We start from the raw sequence: 26,586 nt of genomic DNA, 5'->3' as shown, positions 1-26,586 counted from the left end.
AATGTAACTAGACTCTTGTGTCTACTTTCTCTTCAAAGTGCCGGATACATTCTTTTGCAATGAAAACAGAATAAAATAATTTTTAAAATGTTTTAAAAGTATTTGTGATACTTAGCAAACTATTCATTCATTGCAGCAAGCAATATGGATATGATATTAACAGAATAAACTAATTTTGTCAAAAAAAAAGCACAAAGTGAATATTAATGTACCACACTGGACACTGACCCATTATCCCAAAAGGGAAATCAATCACTTCCATGGTAGCTAAATAAATATGCATGGATTTGATTCACGTTAACGTGAGCCAAGGCATTAACAAAAGTTATGGTTGCTCAGAGAGAACCACCACTTTGAGCCTTTATAAGCAGTTGGGCTAATTCTGAGACAGGCCTGCCACAACTATTTAAACAGTCATCTCATAATCTCCTGGTTTAAATGTTCTGGTGGCACAAATTGACTTGGTTACGTTAGGCCAAGGAGATCGTTTTTAAGGTGGACTGTGATCTCAAAGCACATCAAGTAAAAGTATCAAAGATTTAAGTCCTAAGGAATTTGTGGAACTGGAAAGATTAATCATAATCTATGGAAAACCTCATATTGGTAAAAAAAAATGCCTTTTAAGTTTTTCAGTTGATTTGATGAAAATACCTGAATCTTAAAAAGAAATATTTCAATAAAAATATGTACAATTTTTACTGTACACTATTATTTAGATAGACAACAGAACTGAATATTTGCTCTTTCTTTTCAAATCACAATTGTACAATTACACAAATGGGCACATACTGACAATAATCAGTTCACAACAAAATCCCAGCAACAACTACAGTAAATGAACAGACTAAAACAGAAGGTGGGTAAATAATGCTTAGTCAGAAAGATAGATCAGGGGAGGGGGGTTGCTTGTTTAGTTTAGTTTCAGAAGTCAGTTCAGCATTGTTGAAATTGAAGTTATAACTCTGAAATCAATTAAATAAATCTGATAGCGTGCCCTTGAAGTATAAAAGGTATAGGTGTTTGAACTTGCACCTACATCCAATACAATCTTCATTTTAAAGTAGAAATGGGAATGGTGTGGTCTTCAGATTGCATGTAGCTTGTCAGGTTGTTGGTGTGCCCCTCAGATTCTGAGGCCTCCTCTATCTATCTATCTATCTATCTATCTATCTATCTATCTATCTATCTATTAGGCCTGGGTAACAACGCAAAAAATTGTTTCTAAAATCGATTTGTATTTGGGGGGTTTTTTTGTTTCGATATTTAAAATAATTACAAATTTTTCCTTTTAAAAAGTTCGATATTTACGAAATTTCGTAAATGGTAAAAAATTAACGAATCGATTTCCGAAACAATAACGAATCGATTCGTTAATGGCGGACACGACCGCGAAATACGCTAAAAAACCTCCAAAAACTTCTGAAGCTTCCCTCTCCCTCTGTTGTTGACTGTTGGTGTGATATTATAAATTTTTTTCACTAATTAAACCATAAAACTGGCCTAGACATGCGGAAATAATAACGAAACGACCTCAGAACAATAACGAAACGAATACAATAACGAAATACGAAGCATTTACAAAACGTGTTTAAAAATTCGGTTTTTTTAATGATTGCTCCAGAATGGTTCGTTATCGTTTTGTAATTGGAAAAATTAACGAATTAATAACGAATTACAAATTAACGAAACGAAACCACCCAGGCCTACTATCTATCTGTCTGTCTATCTATCTCAACCAACCCACAATGGAGAATTGTGCCTCCGAGCAACACAGTTCTCCTATTAAAATCACATTGTTTTACTCAAAGTAGCTATTTCTGAAAACAATGACCACTTTTGCCTATTAAATTCTAGTTTCCACCAGTTTCAGAAGAGGCCTCAGAAATGGTCAGAAGTATCTGGAAATATTATTATTATTATTATTATTATTATTATTATTATTATCTTTATTTATACCCCGCTATCATTTCCCGAAGGACTCGATGTGGCTTACAAAGGCCAAGGCCGCCAACAACATAACAATACAGCAATAAAACTCATAAATAGTGGTAATAGGATAGATATCACCCCTTGGATACTTGCAATTGCCCTGGAGATTTAAGTATAAATAACTAGAGGTGTGTAATTTGGCGAAAAGGCATGCTGTTTTGGAGTCCATCTCATTCTGTTTACCAGGAAGTTGCTCAAATCAGGAGGGGTATTGCCGTTTTCATTCGGCAAAGATTCAGCCAATGGCCTACAATGGGAAACTTTAAAAGCCCAATACTCAGTAATTTTAAGGCCTATATGCATGAAACCTTACTCAATTTTAGGCCCTATTTACAACTGCAGGCCTGTCAAGTTTCAAAACAATTCATCAATCTACTGATTTTTTAGAATTAATTTAATTTTTAACCATAACATTTTTTAAAATAAGGCAAACTACAAGAGAAGCCCCCGGTGGCGCAGTGGGTTAAAGCACTGAGCTGCTGAGCTTGTTGATCGAAAGGTCGCAGGTTTGATTCCGGGGAGCGGCGTGAGCTCCCGCTGTCAGCCCTAGCTTCTGCCAACCTAGCAGTTCGAAAACATGCAAATGTGAGTAGATCAATAGGTACCGCTCAGGCGGGAAGGTAACGGCGCTCCATGCAGTCATGCCGGCCACATGACCTTGGAGGTGTCTATGGACAACGCTGGCTCTTCGGCTTAAAAATGGAGATGAGCACCACACCCCAGAGTCAGACATGACTGGACTTAATGTCAGGGGACTACCTTTACCTTTACCTTACAAGAGAAGGTTCTTGGAATTGTAGTCACTGGTTGTGTCCATTCTTGGTCAATCAGAGTATGGACACAACCAAGCCTTTTATTGGCTAAGAAACAGAGAGACAGAAAGAAAAACTCTCATCATGCTCTGAGATGAACTCAGGGACTTTTCAATGCTCACCCAATGCAAGTGCTGCTGGGAAAGCAAGTTCCCAGAAGGGACCTCTCTGGAGAAGGAGCCGAGGAAACTTTCTAAAATGAAATGGATGGACGCTGTTTCTGCTGGGCAGGAAGAAAAGATGCACTCCTTCCTCTCCAGGAACCGATAATATCTTGCTCCCTTAATCTATTTTGCTGAGCTTTGCAGCGTCTTTCTCCCTGTTCTGTTTTCAGAGATTATATAAAATGGACCACTGAATATTACAAATCATTTTCATTCAAACCAACTCAGGCCCAAGCCTATAAATAACACAAAATTTACAGTTCTTGTACTGTGTACAGTATGGGAATTGTAATTTCCTGTTGGAGTTTGTATGAGAGAAGGTTTGAAAGCAGGATTAAAGGATGAGAGGTTCTGAATGTACCACATTTAATTGGCTTTAAATGTATGTGCATGTACTCCAAGTTTCACAAATAGTAGAATACGGTTTCTTGTATTGTTCACCCAGCCATCATGGCTTGATAAATTTGAATTCTGGGAGCTAGCAAATGAGAACAAATTACTGGTATTAACCAGCATTCACTTTCTAAATTACACCTATTTGAAGGAAACATTTTATTATTAATTTGCTGTCATTTCCATTTGTTCCTGTATAGCTGGGTTAAATGTGTAATTATCTACATTTGGTCCTTCACAATGCAGGCCAAACAATGCCCAGGAAAATTCATAACATGGATCACAGATTTGGGCCTCCTTAAAATAAAAAAAACCCTCAAAACAAACCAAAACCAAATTGTGAGCATGAGATTTAATAAGGTATCTAAATTAAGTAACATAGAGGTATATGTGCAAGATACTATTCAGAAAATGTAGGGGTCTTAATAATTTGATGCCCACCCATTTTTATCCATGCATTTCATGCAGTTTTTATTTGGAAAGATTATGTCAATAATTGTACGATGTTTGCATTGTAACGGACCATTTGTTTATCTAAAAACTGATAGTAAACATACTTTTAAAAAAGAACTGCTTTCTTTTAATTCAATATTATGCCACTGGAGTATACATTTGAACATATGGTGCGAATCTGATTGTGATCACATATCCAAATAAGATTTAAAACGTAGTTTGAATCACTCCTAATTATGAACAAAGAATTTTTAGAATGTTCTAAATTCTCAATAGCATGAAAAACATTGCATCCAGATTTCCCACAATGGATTATTTATTTATTTCGTATCAAAAGCGTTGCATAAATTGGTATAAAACTGATAAAAATAGAAGGAGCACAGGCAGCTAAAAATCTATGACCAATTGCCTCCAACAATTCTTCCTCTGTGCATGAGGCAAGGCACAGTGGACAAGCATACAGATGAGGAGTTGGGATTTTTTTAGGTAGTGTCATTTTGTCAGATTGTCTTTTGATCTGCCAACTCCATAGATAGGTCAATAACAGTTAATGCAGACAATCACAATTTTCAAATTCTGTTCATTCAATCGAAAACTGATGCAATCTTACTTATTATTTTGATATCACTGGCATGTACTATATTTAAGAAAATACAGTGATTTGTGAAATTGTTGCAATTCAAAGTTATTCTTTTGTATTCTTAGGTTTATTCATGACTCTTTAGTAATCCTGTGGTTTACAACTCATCCGATGGTGCAATTTTAACGTTCTAGGACTCATCCACCTTGTTTTGGGGGCAGAACACCACGCCAGCCATCACACAATATCGTGTGACTTCTGGTGGAGACCCCTCTCCCAACCAGGGTAGAAGTGTCCTTGGACGCTTCTCTCCCAATATGGGAGCCTGTCTGTGTTATGCTAACTCAATTGGAGCCAGAACAGGTCCTTGCCAGGAGGGTGACGCTTTCCACATATGATTGGGAAAGTGTTGGTGTGAGAAAACAGTGTACGGGGTGACAGATTCACCCTGCTACCCCTTCCATTTGACAGTGAAGTGGTATGCTTCGCCTGGCCTTTGTGATGAAGTCATATAACTCTGGCAAAGTGGGCTTTACAACAGAGCAATTTGTGGGACTGTCCTTTTACACATCACTTAAGCCTAGGCATACATACATTGAGATCCTCTGTGAATGTTATGCTGTTCTAAGCACTTTTCAAAGACTCTCTTAAAACTTTCAGTAAAATTAAGAATGAAAAAAAGAGACTTACCATCATCATTCTGGGCCAAGCAATCTATGAAGACAACAGAAGCTGCAATCCCTATGGCTAACCATTTTGAGAAGCAAAGCTGCTGTAACATTTTATGTTACACTTCAATCAAGGCAGATCTAGAAAGAAACGAGAGAAGAGGGAGATAACTTTTAAAATAAAATAACATATTTGAATTCAACTGAAAACAAATTATCCTATGAATGTATTTTTGCCAAAATATCAGTTCAAAAAGCCTGACTCTATTTATCCATGGATCAATATGAGTACTGTACTTAAATCTATATATATATAAATGCTCTGTGCATAATAAGTACCTTAAAAACAAAATGAATGAATGAAATCACACCAAATTTGGCAATAAAATGTCTCACTACACAAGGAGTGACCATCACTCAAAAATTATGATTTTGTCATTTGGGAGTTGTAGTTGCTGAGATTTATAGTTCACCTATAATCAAAGAGCATTCTCAACTCCACCAACAATGGAATTGAATCAAACTTGGCACACAGGCCTCCCATGACCAATAGAAAATACTGGAAGGGTTTCATGGACCTTGAGTTTTGGAGTTGTAGTTCACCTATATCCAGAGAGCACTGTGGACTCAAACAATGATGGATCTGCACCAAACTTGACAGGAATACTCAATATGCCCAAATGTGAACACAGATGGAGTTTGGGGAAAATAGACCTTGACATTTGGGAGTTGTAGTTACTAGGATGTATAGTAACTACAAAGAGCATTCCGAACCTCACCAACGATGGAATTGGGCCAAACATCCCACACAGAACCCCCATGACCAACAGAAAATTCTGTGTTTTCTGGTGGTCTTTAGTGACCCTTCTGACACCCCCCTGGTGACCCCCCCCCCGGGTCTAGACTTCCCAGGTTGAGAAATGCTGCCTTAAGGCCACCCAGTCCAACTCCCTTCGCCAGGGCAAGAAAACATAATTAAAGCCCTCCTGACAAAAGTCCATCCAGCCATTCCCACACACACACATATATACGTATATGACAGATGCAGTATCAAAGATTTGAAAAGGACCCCTAAAGAAGGGCAATGATATGTTGCATGTTCCAGCGTAGGCAAACCAGACAATCTCCACATCAACACTGACAAAGAAACAGCAAGAAATACTGCTTACCCACAAGCACAATAAAATTACATATATTAAAAACCAATGCTTTCTCATTACTTTATTTTCGAGATCACCAGACTGGGCCACAACAACGCGTGGCAGGGGACCGCTAGTTCTTAATATAAATTAACCATCTGTGAGTAGAATGGCTTAAGGTGGGAGCTTAGTCCATTCTTGGAGAAACTTACCACTCTATTACATGGGCGATGAGATTTGGGCGATGGCTTACAAATCTCATTGCAATGTATGTGCTTATCTCCACATTCTACAATTATAAAATTTTGATTCTATAGTGCTCATTTCTCAACCAAAAATCACAATCTGCAATGTAGTCAGTAAATATATACTGCACTGGGTTGTGAAGATTAATGAGATAAACTGTGCATCAATCACATACAATTTCAAATGAGACAGAAATCAATGCTCAGTATAGTTCTCATGGTGAAGAGAATGGGAATCTGAAGTATTCCAGTTTCTGGCACAGCATGATGGCAGTTGGAAACATCTGGAGACCTAAATATTCTCCAGCTCTATTGTGATGCCACTGCCTATATTTTAGAATTTTGGCCAATCCATCAGTAATTAATATCTATTCAGATTCAATCTTTTGAATTAAAAACAAGAAGATAATGCCAAATAATGCTAGCAAGTTTCCATTTGGCCACAAGTACTTAGAAAAATGAATGGAAGAATAGAAAGACCTATAGAATGGATTAATAAGAGTGAAACATGAAGGCTCACATTAAAACAAACTCAATATATTATTTATAGCAACATAGTGCTATGGGTTTAACCTTATAAACCACCTAATCCAGCAGATTTACTCACTGTCACTGCTCCACAATTACCTGTTTGTATTGCGGTCACATAAAGCCACATATACTTTCATTTTTGTGTCAAAAATATTCCTTCTTTCTTATGCTGTACTCAACAGCCTTCAACATCAAAACAACGTGTTCTGCTTTCAATCTAAAATCATTAAAGTTACTGCTATCATTTCACTTCATTTTTCTTATCTGTGCACTTGCAGTGTCGTCTTTGGCACTTATTTACATCACAAACAATAGTATCATGTCAAGACTTTAAAGTTCCTCCTTAGATCTGTCAAAGTCTTTATATATTCATTGCAGCCAAGAAAAAATAGCTCTTTTAATGGGAAAGTAGACATATCCATGAAAAACAGGAACTAGCAAACACGTCTTTTAAAACTTGAGAATGTTTCCAGATTTCTCAGCTCAGTTGTTTTCAGGAAAGCAGTCATTGCAATTGGCTTGTTCCTTTCAGAAAATTAAGCATACACTTATATATATATACACACACACACACACACACATACACACACAACCATATTGGCTTTCCTGGCAAACTGGTATGATATATTCAAAATAAAAAATAGATTATTTAAAAAAGAGAAATGTATATGAATAAAATAGAGTGACAAGATACAGACTGATAAGCATGCAAACTAATTAAATCTATTAAAACCATAATTCAATCTCATACATTACAACAAAATATTTCATGATAGACTTGAAAGTACCAATACTACCCTCCTTTCCAGACCCGTAGCCAGGATTTTGTTTTGGGGGGAGCTGAGTTTTATTCGGGGGGGGGGGGCTGAGTCTGAGTGAAAGAGGGTCTACCCTAGCAAACCTTTTGTATCATTACCCTAATACCCCCATGCATATGGGATATATTGAGCATGGTGATCAGATCATGATTTGAATAAACATAACAGTTTAAATAATGTACCAGTAAGGCCTTCTCGCGGTCCACCATGAGAATTTCGGGGGGGGGGGCTGAAGCCCCCCAAGCTCCCCCTTGCTACATGCCTGTTCCTTTCCTATTATGATGCTTTTTTGATTACTTATGTGTTATGTGAGGTTATACTGTATCATAAATATGTATATTATCATACTGAGGGAGATATGTGTGGCACTGGAACAGCTGTACCAGCGCAAAGTGAATTCCAGACCATCTCCTTTCTCCTATGACCCTCACAACTACTTGAAAAGCAGATATATTATAATTTTCAGCCCTCTGAAGAACAAGGAGCCATGGGAAGGGGAGATTGGACTTGTCACCTCTTCTGGTTTTCACTTTTCCACCTTTAAATACCCACCACTGGATTCCATCAAAAAGGAAAGGAGTGGGAGAAAGAGTATTTTGGCATTCTAAACAAAGATATTGTGGTATATAGCTTTTGTGAACCTAGGTGGGCATTGGCTATGTGGACAGCGGAAAAAACCCAACTTCACCCTCCTTATGTATTTACTCCCAGTATTGCCATTCCTTCTTTTTTCTCTCTCCCCTCTCCCACTTTCAAAATACCTTTAACTGCACAGAGACCTCACTCAGAGTTCACTCTCCAACCCTTCAATCTACCAAAACCTTTTGTTTTTGACCATTACAGACTGATGTGATCTCATTTTCCAATGCATCTTGACTCCATATATTCTGCCCTTTGACCCATGCGAACATAAGAAGTGCCATCTACTTTTTCTATTCATATCTTTGAGCTGAGACACAGTTTGAGTTCCTGAGACATTTTCAAATATACCACAGCATTAAAGGTCAATTATCTGAGAAAAAGAAAGAGCCACTACAAACAATAAAGCATTTTTGTTCATTTGTTTGTTATGTCAGAGGCTACAGGAACAGGATATGCAGGGGAAACTGTCCAGAAATAATGAAGTGAGCTGTGTCTCATATTCCGTCTGATGCCTGTAGATATGATCAACAAGTGCACATTTTGAAATGAATTAATTCCCCAAAGGATGAAGTAAGTTTGTTGATTTTATACTCAGGTGTGTGCTGTGTGCACATTTGTTTCTATCAGTATTAAAGAGAGGTGAAGATCCTAATTTTGAATGATTTTCATGTAAGGATGTAATTTGTCACTAATTTTCATCTCAAAGAAAGCAACAAGAAATTTTAGCAGTTTACTTCCTGCTGCAAGAAAAACTTCAAAAACCATACTGTTTTCAATGTTTATTCACAATTTGGGTCCAGTTTTGCACAAAATATACAAGTTGCTGTTTTTAATTGAACATACTGTGTTCTGCCTCACAGTTTAAGATACACCGGGAGGCCCTTCTCTCGGTCCCACTGGCCTCGCAAACGCATCTGGTGGGGAAGAGGGACAGGGCCTTCTTGGTGGTGGCCCCTCGTTTGTGGAATTCACTTCCAGCAAGATTCGATAGGTGCCCTCCCTCCTTTCCTTTAGGAAAAAACTGAAATCATTTTGGAACCAGGTTTTTGGCTAGAAGACATGACCCGGACCAAAGAAGTTGTGGTGCAGGGCGTCCCCCACCGCCATTCTTGCCTTAGGGGGCTTCTTCCTCCCAGAAGCCCCCTCGGTTGGCGGGAAGGTTTCCCACCGGCGGGTCAATTGACCAATGGGCCAACTGACCATGCCTCGCTGCAGGAGAGGCCTGAGCTGGCCTCTCCCTCTTCGTGGGCAGCCTTTATAAGGCTGCTCCAGGCTCCCCAGCAGGCACTGTGCCTGTCAGGTTTTTGGCTAGCAGGCACAACGGCACTTTGAACATTGAATTGGACCATATGATGATTGTTATGATAATGGAAATGGCTATTATTGTATAATTAATGTTATTATTTTAATCTATTGTGTTTTTATGGTTTTATATTGTTGTTATATTGTCATATTGCGGCATCGAATTGTTGCCAGTTTTAGCCGTTCTGAGTCCCCCCTTGAAAGTTGAGAAGGGCGGGGTAGAAATGTAAATAGATAAATAAATAAATACTGGTTTCTGTGCAAACAGCTTTTTACTGTGGTTAGAGTAATATTTCTCTATGGAAATTAGTTCCACAGGAAAAACTATTTTTAGTGGAAATCACCTATGTGTAAACTTTTAGTTTCTTGCACAGAAAATGCTATCTTGTGTGCAGAACAATTACAAAATTGTGAAGATGGTAATCAGTCTAGAATTCTTGTCAGGATTTCCTGTTGCTAAAAAAACACTTTTCGGTTATCTTTTGAACATTTTAAAATATTCTGTGCATTCCTAGTGCTTGTTTGTCTCACGATAGGAGAACATTAAACTCCAGCGAGTGGAAAACTTAGGGAGATTGCTTGTATGAAATCACTTTGTCAGAAAATATTGTTTTATTCTATCTGAAACAGAGACAATGTTCATGAGAAAACATTCAGGTTCGGGTTAGCTTTCTATGTAAAGGAAGGTTTTCTGAAAAGAGTCACTCTTTGGACAACAATAGTACATACTTGCTCTGAAAGCTTGCTTAATTTCTGTGGGCCCATCAACACAGGCCACATACCCCCAAGTGGACAAGAAGTCATTCCATGGCATTTGCATGATTTATGGAACTAGCCCAAAGCTACATAACATGGTTTCACCTGAACCAGATAAAGTTAAGGAATGCTTAAGAGTCTTCCTGAAAGTCCGCAGCAGATCCACACTTTGGTGTATATGTGAACAGTTGAAACAGTTCTGATTCATAAAGGCCAGTGCTGCCATCACATTCTCCATGTTCTGTTGGATGGGGAAAATGGGATAGTATTCATCTTTGTCATTTTTCAGCACCATAGTGGCAGCCAAGGAGCTACGGAGACCTCCTGACCATTGCTTGGCCCCTTTGACAATGTAAACAAAGGCACATTTGTGACTTGGATAAGGTAGTAGGATTGCTTCTCTCCATCCTTCCCTGAGTCACACAAGCGTTTTTGCATACTTTGGCAAAGACATTGAGCAATGACCAGAAACTCTCTGGAGCTGTTGTTGCAGTGACAAATAACAACAGGGATAAGGGCAATTGCTCAGTGGGCCTGACTGGACAGTGAGAACTTTGCTCCTGTCACTGACCTGGTCCGGGAATAGGTAAAGTTAAAGGTAGTCCCCTGACATTAAGTCCAGTCATGTCTGACTCTGGGGTGTGGTGCTCATCTCCATTTCTAAGCCGAAGAGCCAGCGTTGTCCATAGACACCTCCGAGGTCATGTGGCCAGCATGACTGCATGGAGTGCCGTTACCTTCCTGCCGGAGCGGTACCTATTGATCTACTCACATTTGCATGTTTTTGAACTGCTAGGTTGGCAGAAGCTAGGGCTGACAGCGGAAGCTCACGCCGCTCCCCGGAATCGAACCTGCGACCTTTCGATCAACAAGCTCAGCAGCTCAGTGCTTTAACCCACTGCGATACAGTGGTGTAAATACCATGGCAGAATCCAGGGATTTTGTGGCCTGTATAGACAGGTCCTAAGAAAGGCTTATATCACTTAAAATGTACTGATAAATAAGTCAATATGATATTTAAAGATGGGCCTCAATATCCTATTCATATTTTCTCAGAATGATGTTCCACGGGGCTCAGTGAAACTTATTCCCATGTAAGTGGGTGCTAAGCCTCAATCTGAACATTTAATTTTAAGTAATACTAAAATTAACCATCCAAGTGCAATTTGTTGAACATGGAACATTGGATCTACAAAGCTTTTAAAATACGTGATTAGTCTTAATTATTCTAAGAGTATTCATGACATTCCCAATGAAAGTAATAAAGTATCATAAAAGTATAATAAATGCATACAAATGCTTTTGGATTTCCATTCTATAATACATTATATATATTTCTGAGACCAGGGTCACAGCGTTCACAGAAAATTAGCTGAGATAGGGTATGAGCAAAAAGCCAAATAAGATATAAGCTTCAGAAATTATTTGAAGGTTCAGAAACACGTGAATCCTAAAATTAGGCAATGCAAACAATGCAAGACTTTGTTCATTAAAATGAATTGTGACTTGATCTTCATTGTTAAAATAATTTTCCAACAGAGAGCTTTTCAGATATAATATATTCATTCAGCCTCATAGATCTGTTGTTGTTGTTGCTGCTGCTGTTGCTGTCGTTGTTGGGTGCCTTCAAGTCATTTCTGATTTATGGTGACCCTAATGGAAACCTATCACACCATTTTCTTCACAATACTTGTTGGAAGGGGTTGCCTTTGCTTTCCTGCGTAGCTGAGAATGACTTGTCCAGGACACTTTGTGGATTTCCATGGTCCAGTTGAGATTTAAACCTGATACTCTGGACACATACCACCTCATCACACAGGGGTAAATTAGTCCCTTGCTTGTCTTCATGGATGCACATGATGCAGGCTGTGACCCCACCCCATTGATGGTGGAAGTGGCAAGGAAGTGTTGCAAGATGTTTCCTCACCAACAACAGGAAGTAAATGGTGTTTTGGGTAGCTTCAATTGAGCTACTCACATTTTCAGGTCTTTCTCCCATCTGATGGTGGAAAGGGCAATGTGGCAACATACGTTGCCACCCTTACCTCTGTCTGATGAGGCAGGGACAGGGCACCAACGCACCTTTTCCCAATTCCCCCATGAGATCAGGAAAGGGGGGAGGGTGTGCAGGTTGCTGTGAGGCACCACACACACCTTCCCTTCACCTTCCATTCACTGGCAAAATGGAATTGGGCACCCATCTGTATGATGAGGTACTTAGTCAAATGCTCAAACTACTGTACCATAACAGCTCTCACAGATCTATTAACTATATATTTTTTCTATAATGATAAAGGTAAAGATTGTCCCCTGACATTAAGTCCAGTCATGTCTGACTCTGGGGTGTGGTGCCCATCTCCATTTCTAAGCCGAAGAGCCAGTGTTGTCCATAGACACCTCCAAGGTAATGTGGCCAGCATGACTGCATGGAGCGCCGTTAATAATATAAAAATAAATATTTTCACTTTAAAATATGCTAACTGTGCTTTCTTTTTCAAAACAAACTATATTTTTGGATTTTTCCTGAATTTCACATCTATTTATCTCTAGGCATATTGATCAGACATTTATAGAGGCATACCTTTTTAGAGGTTTAGAAATTGTATCTTTTTAGAGGTTTAGAAATCATCCCTTTTACATAATTTACATTTCATATCAACATTTTTCTTTCTTTTTACATTACACATCTGTGCTACAAACTAAAAGAGGTCAGAGCACAGGAGGCCAAATTGCTTCTTCAGCAGTCACCTAAAAGTGATCAAGTATCACCTTCTACTTATATGAAAGAAGTAGTTTGCAAACTCTTTTTTTTTGTCCTAAGTATTTAATTACCATGGGGCCAAGACTGAAAGCCTGCATTTTCTTGGGGACAACTTGTTGAGTCCATGACTGAAGAAGAATTTTGAGTTCAAGCATTCAACACACGTTATAATCCACTCAATGACAATGGACTCTCAATCTACATTCAGCCTTGAAGTGCTTGCTTACTGTCATTGAGCATACATTTGCATGAAAAATGCAATGTATCTACAAATCAAAGTAGTTTCCTAGAAGGACCTTTCATGATTGTCTTGCCACATTCCTCAGAAACTGTTGGGATAAGTGCTGGGAAAGCGCAGACATATTCATTGTGAGCCTGATAGTAAACGTACCGGAATCAGTTACCAGTTTCAATTAAAGATGACTGAATATTATGCTATGCTATAAAAATAATTCCCCATATAAAAATGTTTGATGGCAAGGAAAACAATAAAACATAGTTGAGTTTTATTCACCTGCTTGTTTTCTATATAGAAGATTTTATTTATTTAAAGACGTTGAAGCATTCACTCATGGGAACTTGTGTGCTGGTACGGTTGTACCAGGAGCTCCAACTTTATTTTCTTTCTGTTATCTGTTTGCAGTTATAGGGCAGGCCTCCTGTCCATCATAATTAAGCTTTGGTTCCGCCCCTTGTTCAGGGCTCTGGGAGGGAAAGGAGCCATTTTTGGGGCAGTCTCACATAAGGAAGCTAAACTATAGGATGTAGACCAGCTCGTCCCATAGAAGAGCTTCTTTTCTCAAGAACATCTGGGGAAACAGAAACAGAAATTCCAGGGAAAAGGTCCCAAGGCTCTGGCTGAGAGCTCACATTCAGGAAAACAACCCTGAGGTTTTCAAAGAATTCTCTGAGGGAGGACAGCACTACAGATCCACGGAACTCCATCTAAAATATCTACAAGCCTCGGCTGGTAGGTCTACGCGATACCCAGACGCATTTGGAATCGGTAGTAGGACCCACATTGATGAGGCATAGATATTAAACAGCCTGGGAGAGGTTAAATAGGGTTTTTTTTCCTACAGAGAAAATACAGTTAATTAAAGTCAGGTACCAGTCCATTGAGGACTAAACTAAGATAGCCTTGAAGTGTTATTTGAACCATTGAAGATTTGTTGGTTGTTCCATAATAAAGGCTTTGTTCATCAAACAAAGCCTTTATTATCATCAAAAACTCTAAAGACCATTACTTCAGAAAAATCCCTGAGAACCTCTCTTTGAGGCGCCCTGGCTTCCCGCTGGGCTTAAAGTATACGTCCTATAGAAAAGACAGCTGTTACAGGCCCAGCGTGCGACAGAACAACTTGTGTCCATATTTTTAAGCAGCAAAGCTCCAAAGCTTTGAGCACTCCGAAACTAATGACACCTAAGCCAAACAGAACCGGTTTCCTACACTGAATTCATTTTAGGACATTTACCAAAGTGGCTCTGAAGCCTGTACAGATTTTGTGAATTTGCGTCTGGCATATGAAAGACAAAAGGAAGTATTTACTCGACTATGTTCAAAAATAAATCCCACCAAGGTGGTTGCTTGTTAATCTCAGGTGAGTGCATACAGGATTGTAACTTTATTTATTTGAAGCACTTATACACCGTCTTTCAACCAAAGTGGTCTTTGTAAACCAAACTGATTTACAAATTGCTAAGTTGACAGTTCCCAACCCTCAAGTTTATACTTTCAAAAGGTAGTAGACATAAGGAAAGAGGATAGCAGCACAAGAGAGGATTAACTCAGGCAAATGCTGACTGCTGTTCCTTCTCTCCAAGGCCAGAGCAATGGCAGTTGGCAAAGGGAAGCATTACAATATCTAATTCCATCAGCATACTCATACATTTGAATGACAGATCAAAATAGACTGTACTAATTGTTCAGTTCAAAATGCTAATTGTATTTTTTCATTATGAAATGGGAATGAATTTATTTTCATTTGACATCCTTTCAATACACAGCGGTAGAAGCAGCAACATCAATAAGGTGTGAAATTTATTTCTTCTTTTCTCTTAAGAGTTTAATGGTACCTATTTTAATGGAAACTTTAAGCAGTGGTAAATGTTGCAATTACATTTTTTTCTCACATCTATGCAAAAGGCTTCCCAGGAAAACAAGATTTCTATTATCAAAGGATAATAGGAAATTATAGAGAGTGAGAGTCTGGGGCATGAGCACTGGGAAAGAACTGCCTTGGAGGAAGAAGTCATGTAGGCAGTGATATATATTTTTCTCCCAGGCAGTATTTTTGGCTTCATGCAGTCTAGTCTCTCTGCTCCACAGGGAACACATCATCACCCTGCCTTGAGGACACATTTTGTATTAACATGATGAAGTTTCCACCTATCCATCTACTTCTCTTTGGTGTTTTACAAACTCTTGTTTCCAAAATGTATTCCCAACAACAACATTCTGTAAGTTTTTTTCTTTATGATCGACTTCAAGAACATTATATTCCATCTTTAAAGAAGGGATGCTGGCGGGGAAGAAGATTATGACTGTAAACTCTGCTTTAGCTTTCAACCCTGAATCCAGCTGCTAGTGATATCTTAATAGCACTGCTTCCCACAAATTATTAAACTATTATTATTAAACTAATTTATTAGCAACTAGCTGTCCCCTGCCACGCGTTGCTGTGGACCAGTCTGTGTATATGTATTTTCTGTGTGTGTGTGTGTGTGTGTGTGTGTGTGTGTATATATATATATATATATATATATATATGTGTGTGTGTGTGTGTGTGTGTGTATATATTTGTATATATGTTGTTTTGTGCATGCATTGTAATTTTTTTTTGCTTTTTTAGTCTCTTGTGCTGTGTTTTTCAGTGTTTTTATAAGTGATGGTCACTTGTTGGCATGATATCTGTATTTTGTCCAAATGTGGTGTCTTTTCTCCCAGTGGTTTTTTATTTATGTTAATCTTAAATACATAGACAGTATTTTATTTATTTTTATAGGATGTCTTTAGCAGTGTTTCTATACTTTTTTAATGGCGCAACCTCTTAAAGCAGTTCCTCATGTTGTGGTGACCCCCAACCATAACACTATTTGCGTTGCTCCTTCAGAACTATAATTTTGCTACTGTTCTGAATCATCATGTAAATATTAGAGCTGGGCAACCACGGAAAAATTTGTTTCTAAAATCGATTCGTTTTTTGTGGGGTTTTGCGTTTAGATTTTTAAAAGAATTCCGAAATTTTTCTTTTAAAAAGTTCGATATTTATGAAATTTCATAAATTGCAAAACAATTACGAAACAATTACGAAACAATAACGAATCGATTCGTTAATGGCGGACACGACCCCGCAATACGCTAAAAACCCTCCAAATGGGACAGGGGGAACTTCTGAAGCTTCCCTCTTCCTCTGTTGTTGACTGTTGGTGTGATATTTATATTTTTTTTTCACTGATTAAACAAACAACAACTATAAAACTTGCCCCAGACATGCGGAAATAATAACGAAATGATTTCAAAACGATAACGAAATGAATACAAAACGAATTCGAAACAATTACGAAACGAATTTAAAAATTCGTTTCGTTTTTTAGTTGCTCCTGAATGGTTCATTATCGCTTCTTTATAAAAAAAATGAATTTTTAATGAATTACGAAATTACAAAACGAAACCGCCCAGCCCTAGTAAATATCTGATATGCAAGATGTATTTATGTTGAAAGTCTTTGACAATACATTGTATTTCAGTTGTTATAAATTGAACATAATTAAAGCATACTGATTAATCACAAAAACAATAAGTTTGGGGTGTATGGACAACGGATGATGGGGTTTGGAGTATCTTCAACTGATTCAGCTCAGACTTCCACAGACCACTAAGACCCCCAGGAATGACAGATCTGAACCAAACTTGGCACACAGAACCTTCATGGCCATCTGAAAATACTGGAGGGGTTTGGGAGGAATCCACAGTAAAAGAATCCTAGTGTTGCAAGAGACCTCCAAGGACCATCCAGTCCAACCTCCCTCTGTCATAAGGGAAAAACACAATCCAAGCTCTCCTAACAGATGGCCATAGAGACTCTGCTTAATATTATTATTATTATTAGAAATAGAATCCTTAGAGTAGGGAGACCTCCAAGGGCCATCCAGTCCAACCTCCCTCTGCCATAAGGGAAAAGCACAGCAAAACACTCCTGATAGATGGCCATTTAGACTCTCCGTAATAATAATAATAATAATAATAATAATAATAATAATAAAAACAATAATAATAATTCCTTTCTTCCCTTCCTTCCTCTCTCCTTTTTCTTCCTTACCCCCTTTCCTGTCTCATCCCTGCCTCCCTTCCTTTGCTTCCTAAATTCTTTCCTTCTACCTTTCCTTCCATTCCTATCCTTCTCTTCACCAGTCCTTTTCTTCCTGTCTTCTCTCCTTTCTTTCCCTTCCTTCCTCCCTTCCTTCTGTGGCAGTTTGTAAGGGGTTTGCATCCTCCCTTCACCTGACGGTCCTGAGTTGGGGGGGGGGGTGTGCAGCCGCTCCTGCAGCCAGGCTTCCGTTTCAAACCTCTGCTGGGGCTTGCCCTCTGCCTCTCCTTTCTTCCTTGCCTCTTTCCTTTCCTCAATCTCTCCCCTCCCGAAAAGAAAGAGGAGTCTGCCTTCCTACTTGGAAAGGGACTCCATGGCGAGGCGAGGCAGCCCCTTTCCCTCTCAACAGTTGGTGCCTCAGGCTTCTCGTGCACGTGCTGGGGAGAGGGACTTTTGAGCATGCCCGGTTAAGTACTTTTTTGGGGGGGATATTAAAATTATTTCCCCTTTGTTTTTAAAGATTTTTTTCTTTGGAAGACATAGATCAGATAAGAATGTGTTTTGCTGCCAAATTTGTTGCCAATTGGTCCAAGGGTTTTTGAGTTCTGTGAATAGCACAAACGAACATTACATTTTTATTTATATAGATGAAAGACATCACCATTTTGTCTATGAAAAATCACATCCTTTTTTTGTTCCTGCCCTCAATTTGCAAGTAATCTGGAAGAAAATATAGTATAGGAAACAACATTTTGAATAACAAAGATTTCAAAAGCACAACCCTTACAAATTTAAATATAGCCTTAATGGAGTTTGACACCATTTCAACTCCCACAGCTCAATGCTATGGAATCATGTGGGTTGTAGTCTACAAGGCCTTAAGTCTTCTCTGCCAAAAAATGCTGTTGCCTCACCAAACTACAAATCTCGGGATTCCATATCCTTGAGTCATGGCAATTTAAATGGTGTGAAAATACATTAATATTGCTATATAGATGCACACTTAGTCAGGAACACTCATTACACCAAAAGCCATTCTAATTGGGCCTTCACACAATTAAGACTTGTGCGCCAACTGCAACCGTACCTCGGGAAGGCGGATCTGGCCAGGGTGGTCCACGCCTTAGTCACATCCAGATTGGACTACAGTAATGCACTCTACGTGGGGCTGCCCTTGAAAACGGCCCGAAAATTTCAATTGGTCCAACAGGCGGCGGCCAGGTTGTTAACTGATGCACCTTACACAGAGGGGTCATCCCTCCTGTTTAAGGAGCTCCACTGGCTGCCATTTATTTTCCGGTCCCAATTTAAGGTGCAGGTGCTTGCCTACAAAACCCTAAACAGTTTGGGACCCGCCTACCTGCATGACCGCATCTCTGTGTGCACCCGCACGAGCCCTTCATTCATCTGGAGAGGCCATGTTTACGATCCCACCGGCGTCGCAAGCGCGATTGGTGGAGACGAAGGACAGGGCCTTCTCGGTGGTGACTCCTCGACTCTGGAACTCTCTTCCTAAGGACATCAGGCAGGCCCCGTCGCTAGCAATCTTTAGGAGGAGCTTGAAAACATGGATGTTCCAGTGTGCCTTTCCAGAATAGGAAACTCCTAACATTATGTCCCAACGCACTTTATCAGAGCTCTAGGATATCTGCATACCCATCCCACTCCAAACACCCCCACCTGTCATGCCCAGCACTTTTATATTTTTAATTTTGATTTTAATCATTACATTTAGCCTGGCCATTTTTTTAATTGCGTCATTGTGTGTCGTCAATGTTATTGCCTTGTTTTTGATTTACTCTGCTGTATTGTTGTTGATGTTGTTTTATTGTTGTATTTGGGCTTGGCCTCTTGTAAGCCGCACCGAGTCCTTCGGGAGATGGTAGCAGGGTACATATAAAGGTTTATTTATTTATTATTATAAATGAGGTGTGCATATTTGCTGTAAAATGAGATGCTGGGTATACAAGACATTGAAAAGTGTCTACTACTATTAGTACCTATTTAAGCACACTTACTGAAACATTAGCCCCCCCCCCCCCCCCTCCACCACCACCAAAGATGGAAAATTCAAAATTGCTTCTCTAGGGACAGAATGGCATATGTCTTCACTGATTGCTGGAGAACAGGCAATGTGATTAGAGACAGCTAAATATAGTTATTGTGTTAAAGGGTTCTAAGAAATAAAATCACTTTTTTTGCAGCCTATAATGAGTCATACTCTCTAAATGCAAAACTCCATAAAGTTCTTAAGTCTTTCAACTTCTCCCCAAGAACTTCAGTGAAGAAACTTTTGTGAATTGTTTTCTAAAGAGAAAAAGAGGAAAAATGATGTACAGTCATCTCTCCTCATTTGCAGTTTTGACTTTTGTGGATTTGATTGTTATTATTACAAACAACTCACAGTTAAGAATGAAGGTGAGACAACAGGAAGTGAAAGAAATCTAACTCTAGGAAGGAAACTTCACTCCTGGAAAAGTTGTCATGGGTAAAGGTGTTTCCACTGAAGTTTTATCACAAATTCTTGTCTCCACAAGTCATTTTCTCCAAATGCAAAATAATGGAAATTGAGGTGAAATCTTCCAAACAAGGGCACAGACAGTACAACAAGCCCCACACAGGTTGTAACCTTTCCCTATGCTAACAAAGTGTTTATCTAGAGAGAGCGGGGGGAGGGGGGGAGGAGTTATACTTAAAATGTACCTGTTCTGACTTACATACAAATTAAAATTATGAACAAATCTATAGAACCACTCTCATCCGTAACTTGGAGACTGCCTGTAATCCCTAATGCCCCATATCTGTGGTTGATTTCCCAGTCATGCTGGAGATTTCTAGACAGAACACCTCTCTAGGAATTTCTTGATCCTCCAGTGCAATTCCTTGACAGCTTTCAGTAGAAGATGTCCATAGAGTTGGCCTGGAAGACCTAGAATTCTAAGGGAGGTCTCCTTTTGAGCTAAAAAATAGCAATTTCTTTATTTGTGTGTTTTTTAACTTTCACAGAGATCATGTGTTTCTAATTCTGGAGAATGTGGAGGGCTGGCCATCTTCCAATCACTGAAATATGAAATTCAAAAATTGTCTGATTCAGTTTAGTGGTCCAGTGTGGATTGAGTACTTTGTGTTCAGCTATATGGGACTGCGTAAGTCACTCTCATTCCTCTCTTCATATGGTTGCTATGAAGTGGGAGTAGGGAATGAGAATGGAGACACATGTAGGCTATGTTGATCTGTTTGAAACGAGGGGGTAATAAAACTTTAAGAAACAAGGCCAGCATATCTTTGTTTGTTCTGGAAAACACCAGTCAAGTTCATGTTAAGCCTGCTCTCAGGAAAACTGTCCTTGAGCTTGAAACACTTGATTCAAAAATTAAATCATTAATGTTAAGCAGCAGAAATTGGGAAAGTTATTCATTGTCATTTGCATTGTAATGATTGAATTTGTTAAATTTCAATTTCTGATTCATTCCTTGAAATAGCAGTTTTTAAAATAAATCATGGGATTAACAGAGAATGGTATTGTGATTGTCATCACTGACCCTTAGAAGCATGTTTTATGACTCCATTCTTCAAAAGTTAAGAGCCATAATACTCTGCTTGCTAGCCCGAAAGAATTGAACAACTGCAATATAGACTACTATGTAGGGGAACACGATCCCTTAACACGAAAAGTTCTGATGTTCTAAGAAATTCACTGTTGCTTCAAAGCATCATGTTATACAGACCCCTTTCTTGTTGAATGCCTTCAAGTCACTTCCCATTTATGGCAACTCTAAGACAGACCTATCACATGTTTTTTCTGGGGCTGTATGTGTGTGACCTAAGCAAGGGTGCAGTGGCTGAGCAGGGAATTGAACCCCAGTCTCCAGAGTCATAGCCCAACACTCAAACCACTCTATCATGTTGGCTCTAACTCACCCCTCCCTCCATACCTATCATCCTTCCACTCCAGAAAATGTCTTACCATTTCCTTGTTTCTATTATTCAAGGCAGAGCTATGTGGTGCTTTTTAATCCCTTTTCTTCACATTCCTGCCAGTTTCACTAAATCTGGTAGAGAAACAGACACTCACTATAGTGAAGTCTAAGGATCTAAAGCAATTAAACCATTAAAATGTGGAGTAATTTCAGCACTAATAATGTAATATATGCAGCCCAACCACATTAATTTAAGAAGAATTAAATGACTAAATTAACAGTTTTAAATATCTTCCAATTAGTTAGTATTGGTCAGTTGAATTTAGCTCCAACTAAAATCAGTGGGATAAGTCCTTTCATTATTTAGTCCAATTAATTTCAACAAAAACTATGTATTTATTTATTTATCATGTCAGAAACAAATTGAAAATACAGTTTAATGTATAAAAAACAAAAAGTTAAAAACTTGGGATTATGCTAGATTTTCTTTGACCAGAAGCTTGATTTCCTTTGACCACTTTGAGTGCCTCAGGTGTGGCTGTAAGAAGGTCCTCCATTGTGCATGTGAAAGGCCACAGACTGCGTTGTAGTAAGTGGTCTGTGGTTTGTTCTTCTCCAAAATCGCATGTCACAGACTTCACTTTAAAGCCCCATTTCTTAAGATTGGCTTTGCATCTTGAGGTGCCAGAGCACCGTCTGTTCAGCATTTTCCAAGTTGCCCAGTTTTTTGTGTACCCAAGAGAGAGTTTCAGCCATTGATTAAGGTTCTGGATTTTAACCTGCCACTTTTGGACTCTCACTTGCTGAGATGTTCCTGCAAGCATCTCTGTAGATCTTAGGAAGCTGTTTCTTGATTTAAGGCATTGGCTTGCTGGCTGATATTCGAACAGTGGATGGGCCAGAGATGCCAATGCCTTTGTCCTTTCACTGTTGGCTGCTAATTCCCAGAAGATTTCAGGTGATGCAATACTGGCTAAACAGTATAATTTATCCAGTGGTCTTGGGCATAGGCATCCTGTGATAATGCGGCATGTGTCATTAAGAGCCACATCTACTTTTTTTTTACGTGGTGAAATGTATTTCACACTGGCCATAGGTATTCAGCAGCAGAGTAGCAAAATATAAGGGCAGAGGTCTTCACTGTATCTGGTTGTGATACAGTATAAGTATATAAACTAAAGAACTATGCAAAATCAACTAAATAAGCCTGGTTTTGGATTTCTATATTATAAAAATTATATTTATAAAGATTAATTGAAACTCCTGAAACAAACACACCAGACAGAATACTGAAATTTCCAAAGGCAAATGTAATTGTTGGCACCTTCTCCATTCTCACATTATCTTATCCTGATACACAATACCACTGAGATCAGATCTTACTAGCAGGAAAAGTGAAAAGGGTGCCTCAGGTAAACAATACTGGGAGAGAGGAGCAAATAGTGCAGTGTTATGAGGATTAAACTTCCTATCTATATAAATAAAAATGTAATGTTTGTTTGTGGGATTAACATAACTCAAAACCACTGGATGAATTGACACCAAATTTGGGCACAAGACACCTCTCTGGCCAACGAGCGACCACCACTCCTAAAAACACTGAAAAGGAGACTTAAAAGGCCAAAAATAAATAAATAAATAAATAAATACATTACAACACATGTGCAAAACCACATATATAAATGCAGGGTATGGCTAGTACTCCATAACTAACCAGCTTGTCCTTAATGAAGGACTGATAGATGCTGTCCCATCACCAGTGCTGAAGTGGGATTCACTGAATTGAGGAAGTGCCATCCTGTTTGTTTGCTTCAGGCATCAAAATGTCTTTCTATTACAAATGCTCGAATGCCTCTCAGTCTTGGGTAGCCTTGTTAAGAATTGGTTAAATTATATTTCATTATAGTTGAAGGATATGATTCTCTAAGGGTATCTCTAATGGAGATACCCTTAAGATACAAATCAAACATTGTTATTGTTATCATGTCACTGCTACTGCAATTTTAAAGAGCCGGTATATAGAATAAGTTTAATGTTTATATAAGAAAGTGTTTATTGTACTTTTAAGGGTTGTATATTATTTGATATCATGGCCCGTGGCTGGTACAATAAACAATCCATTCATTTATTCATGCTAAGGGTATAGGAAGGCAGAAGATGTCAAATCAAAAATGTGGACTCATATTGCCTTGTTCTAAATTTAGTTCGTGTTATTGAGGATTTTTTTTCTTCTTGTTCCCTACCTTTCCAAGCCACCTGGCACAGTTACTATTTCAAAAACTCATTTGCTCTCATAAAAAAGGGAAAGGCAAATCTTCAGCGGCAGGAATTAAGTTCAGTTCTAAGCTAATGAGTTCAGTAGCGATAAGATGCATGTTTTGGGGGATGATTTTATTACAAGCAGTTCTTATCATGAAATAATAAAAGTGTGTGTGTGTGTGTGTAGGCGTGGATATATATATATATATATATATATATATATATATATATATATATCTTCTAGTTATTATAATGCATTCCAATTTATGTTGTAAAGAAAATAAGGTAGTGCTATGCCCACTGGAAGCACCTGATATATTTACGATGAATGGGAAAGGGATATTTAAGGTGCATAAAGCAGATTAGAGGCCTCATTAATTTCCTGGTGCCATTGTGCTAACACCACTCCAGGCGTAATTTATTTCAGTGAAATGAACAACAAAATAGCAGCATATGATATCTTTGGCAAGCAAGTATGAGAGGCCATAAGCAAATAATTTGCTGTTTGTTGATAAGATCAAGACAAGCTGATCCTGAATGCCCATTTTGTGATTTGGTACACTGGGCAACATGAAATACTTTTGTTACTTGTCTGCATGTATTTAAATTGTGAGCCTAAAAGGAATGTCATATTATTGGACATATTTTCCAAAGTTCTAAAGAAGTGTTTTTGCTCATTTGTATTAGTTAGTTTAAACTGTGACCCGCAAATGGTAGATTTAGCAAGCTGAAGGAATAATATGTAGTATGAGTCATATACACTGCACAGTGGCTAAACTTGCATGCGTTAAAACAATGCTTGCTAGCCACATGGGTTTATTATAAGTATAAAGAACCTAATATATGGGATAGAGGTTCATAATCCTGAATTATGATGAGGAGGAGGCAGAGGCATCCCTAGGTAATTTTCAACGGTAAGCAAACAGTATTTTGCCCCCCCCCCCCCCCAACCAATCACTGATATATATTTTCTGTTTGTCATGGGAGTTCTGTGTGCCATATTTGGTTCAATTCCATCATTGGTGGAGTTTAGAATGCTCTTTGATTATAGGTGAACTATACATCCCAGTAACTACAACTCACATATGTCAAGGTCTATTTTCCCCCAAGAGCACCTCAAGAGCGCCCCTGAGCAAAATCAGCTATACTACAAATGCTTACTTTGCATAATGGGTTTAGTCGCCCCTGTGAGGAGGAATACTCTGATACGTCTTTCCTGCATCTGTGATAAGTTCTTCATGTTTCAAGATGGAAATTAGAATGGATCTCCCAGGGGCAAAAAAAATTATGATACCAAACAAATGCCTTGGTTTTGCACCCAATTTATTTGCTTATCAGACAGGGTTGAATAAATGGTCAGATTCTTTCAGGAAGATAAGACACTCTCACATGCCTCAGCCAGCGATATGCAACATAATGCTTGTCAATAAATGAATTCACAATAGCCATTAACATGGTTGTTAAGTATATTACCTCATAAGATTTTGACACTGATTGAAGCCATGCAATGAAAAGGTTATCAAAACAAGAATAATCAATAGCATATATCGAATGCTTTAGACAACAAACCTAATGTTTAGATAGAACAATTGCAGCTGTCACATGAATGAATACCAATGCTTTTCTGAAAATCAAACTGAAAAATAATTCCACCCATTCACATGTGAGAAGTAGACTTTGGCGAAAGCTTTGTTTCAACCACATGCTAAAGGTCACTTTTCAGATATATATCACAAGTTATATTCTAAGGTTTTCCCTAATGATTGCCCATCTTTTCTTCAAAGATACCTGGGTTGATTGTGTATCAAATTGATGGCAATATCATAAACATGCTTACTCATAAGTAAATATAACAATACTTAATTAATTACTTTTCTAGATGTCCTAGTTATCCGCAAACCAGATCAGCAATTGGGTCACACTGTCTACAGAAAGCCCACACACACAGATAGATATCTACATAAAAACTCCAACTATCACCCAAGTAAAAAAAGAAGCACCATTAAAGCCTTGGCAGACAGTGCAAAAAGAATCTGCGAACCCCACCTCCTCCAAGATGAACTGAACCACCTCAACTGGGCTCTCCAGGCCAATGGATATTCCACCTCAGACATCAGAAGAGCTGCAAGACCAAGAACAAGCCACGAGAGTAAAGATGAAGATCCACTCAGAGGAAAAGTGTTCCTGCCATACATCAAGGGAACCACTGACCGCATAGGGAAGCTGATGAGGAAACACAACATACAAACAATCTACAAACCCACCAAGAACATCCAACAAATGCTACATTCAGCAAAGGACAAGAGGGATCCTCTCACCTCTGCAGGAGTCTACTGTATACCATGCAGCTGTGGACAAGTTTACATAGGGACCACCAAACGCAGCGCCCAAACACGAATCAAGGAACATGAAAGGCACGGCAGACTACTTCAACCAGAGAAGTCAGCCATAGCAGAGCACCTGATGAACCAACCTGGGCACAGCATATTATTTGAGAACACAGAAATGCTGGACCACACCAACAATCACCATGTCAGACTACACAGAGAAGCCACTGAAATCCACAAGCATGTGGACAATTTCAACAGAAAGGAAGAGACCATGAAAATGAACAAAATCTGGCTACCAGTATTAAAAAACTCTAAAATTACAACAGCAAAACAGCAGAGAGGAAACAACCAGGCACATCTTAACACCTTTCAACAAAAGATTTTCCCAGGCTCAGCCAGGCCTTTCAAATGCTAATGAAGGTGGTCAGTTGAAACATTCACACCTAGCTCCAGCAGAGAAGAGCTCTTTGCCCCACCCCAGCCATTCCACAGATATATAAACCCATTGTCCTAA

General features: G+C 38.7%; 1 protein-coding gene across 6 annotated transcripts in view; it reads right to left on the bottom strand.

Annotated features, from left to right (window-relative positions):
- Positions 1-26,586, bottom strand: part of PCDH15 (protocadherin related 15) — a 1,134,710-nt gene that overhangs the window by 522,655 nt on the left and 585,469 nt on the right. For all 6 annotated transcript variants that reach the window (XM_067465706.1, XM_067465711.1, XM_067465710.1 and 3 more), the window contains one exon: positions 5,082-5,200. In XM_067465706.1, the coding sequence (XP_067321807.1) occupies positions 5,082-5,172 (91 nt within the window). In that variant the 5' untranslated portion in view covers positions 5,173-5,200. The remainder of the gene's footprint in view (positions 1-5,081; positions 5,201-26,586) is intronic.

This window comes from Anolis sagrei, chromosome 3 (genome assembly GCF_037176765.1).
Source record: "Anolis sagrei isolate rAnoSag1 chromosome 3, rAnoSag1.mat, whole genome shotgun sequence".
NCBI classification, from domain to species: Eukaryota; Metazoa; Chordata; class Lepidosauria; order Squamata; family Dactyloidae; genus Anolis; species Anolis sagrei.
This window is presented reverse-complemented; position numbering and strand designations above follow the sequence as displayed.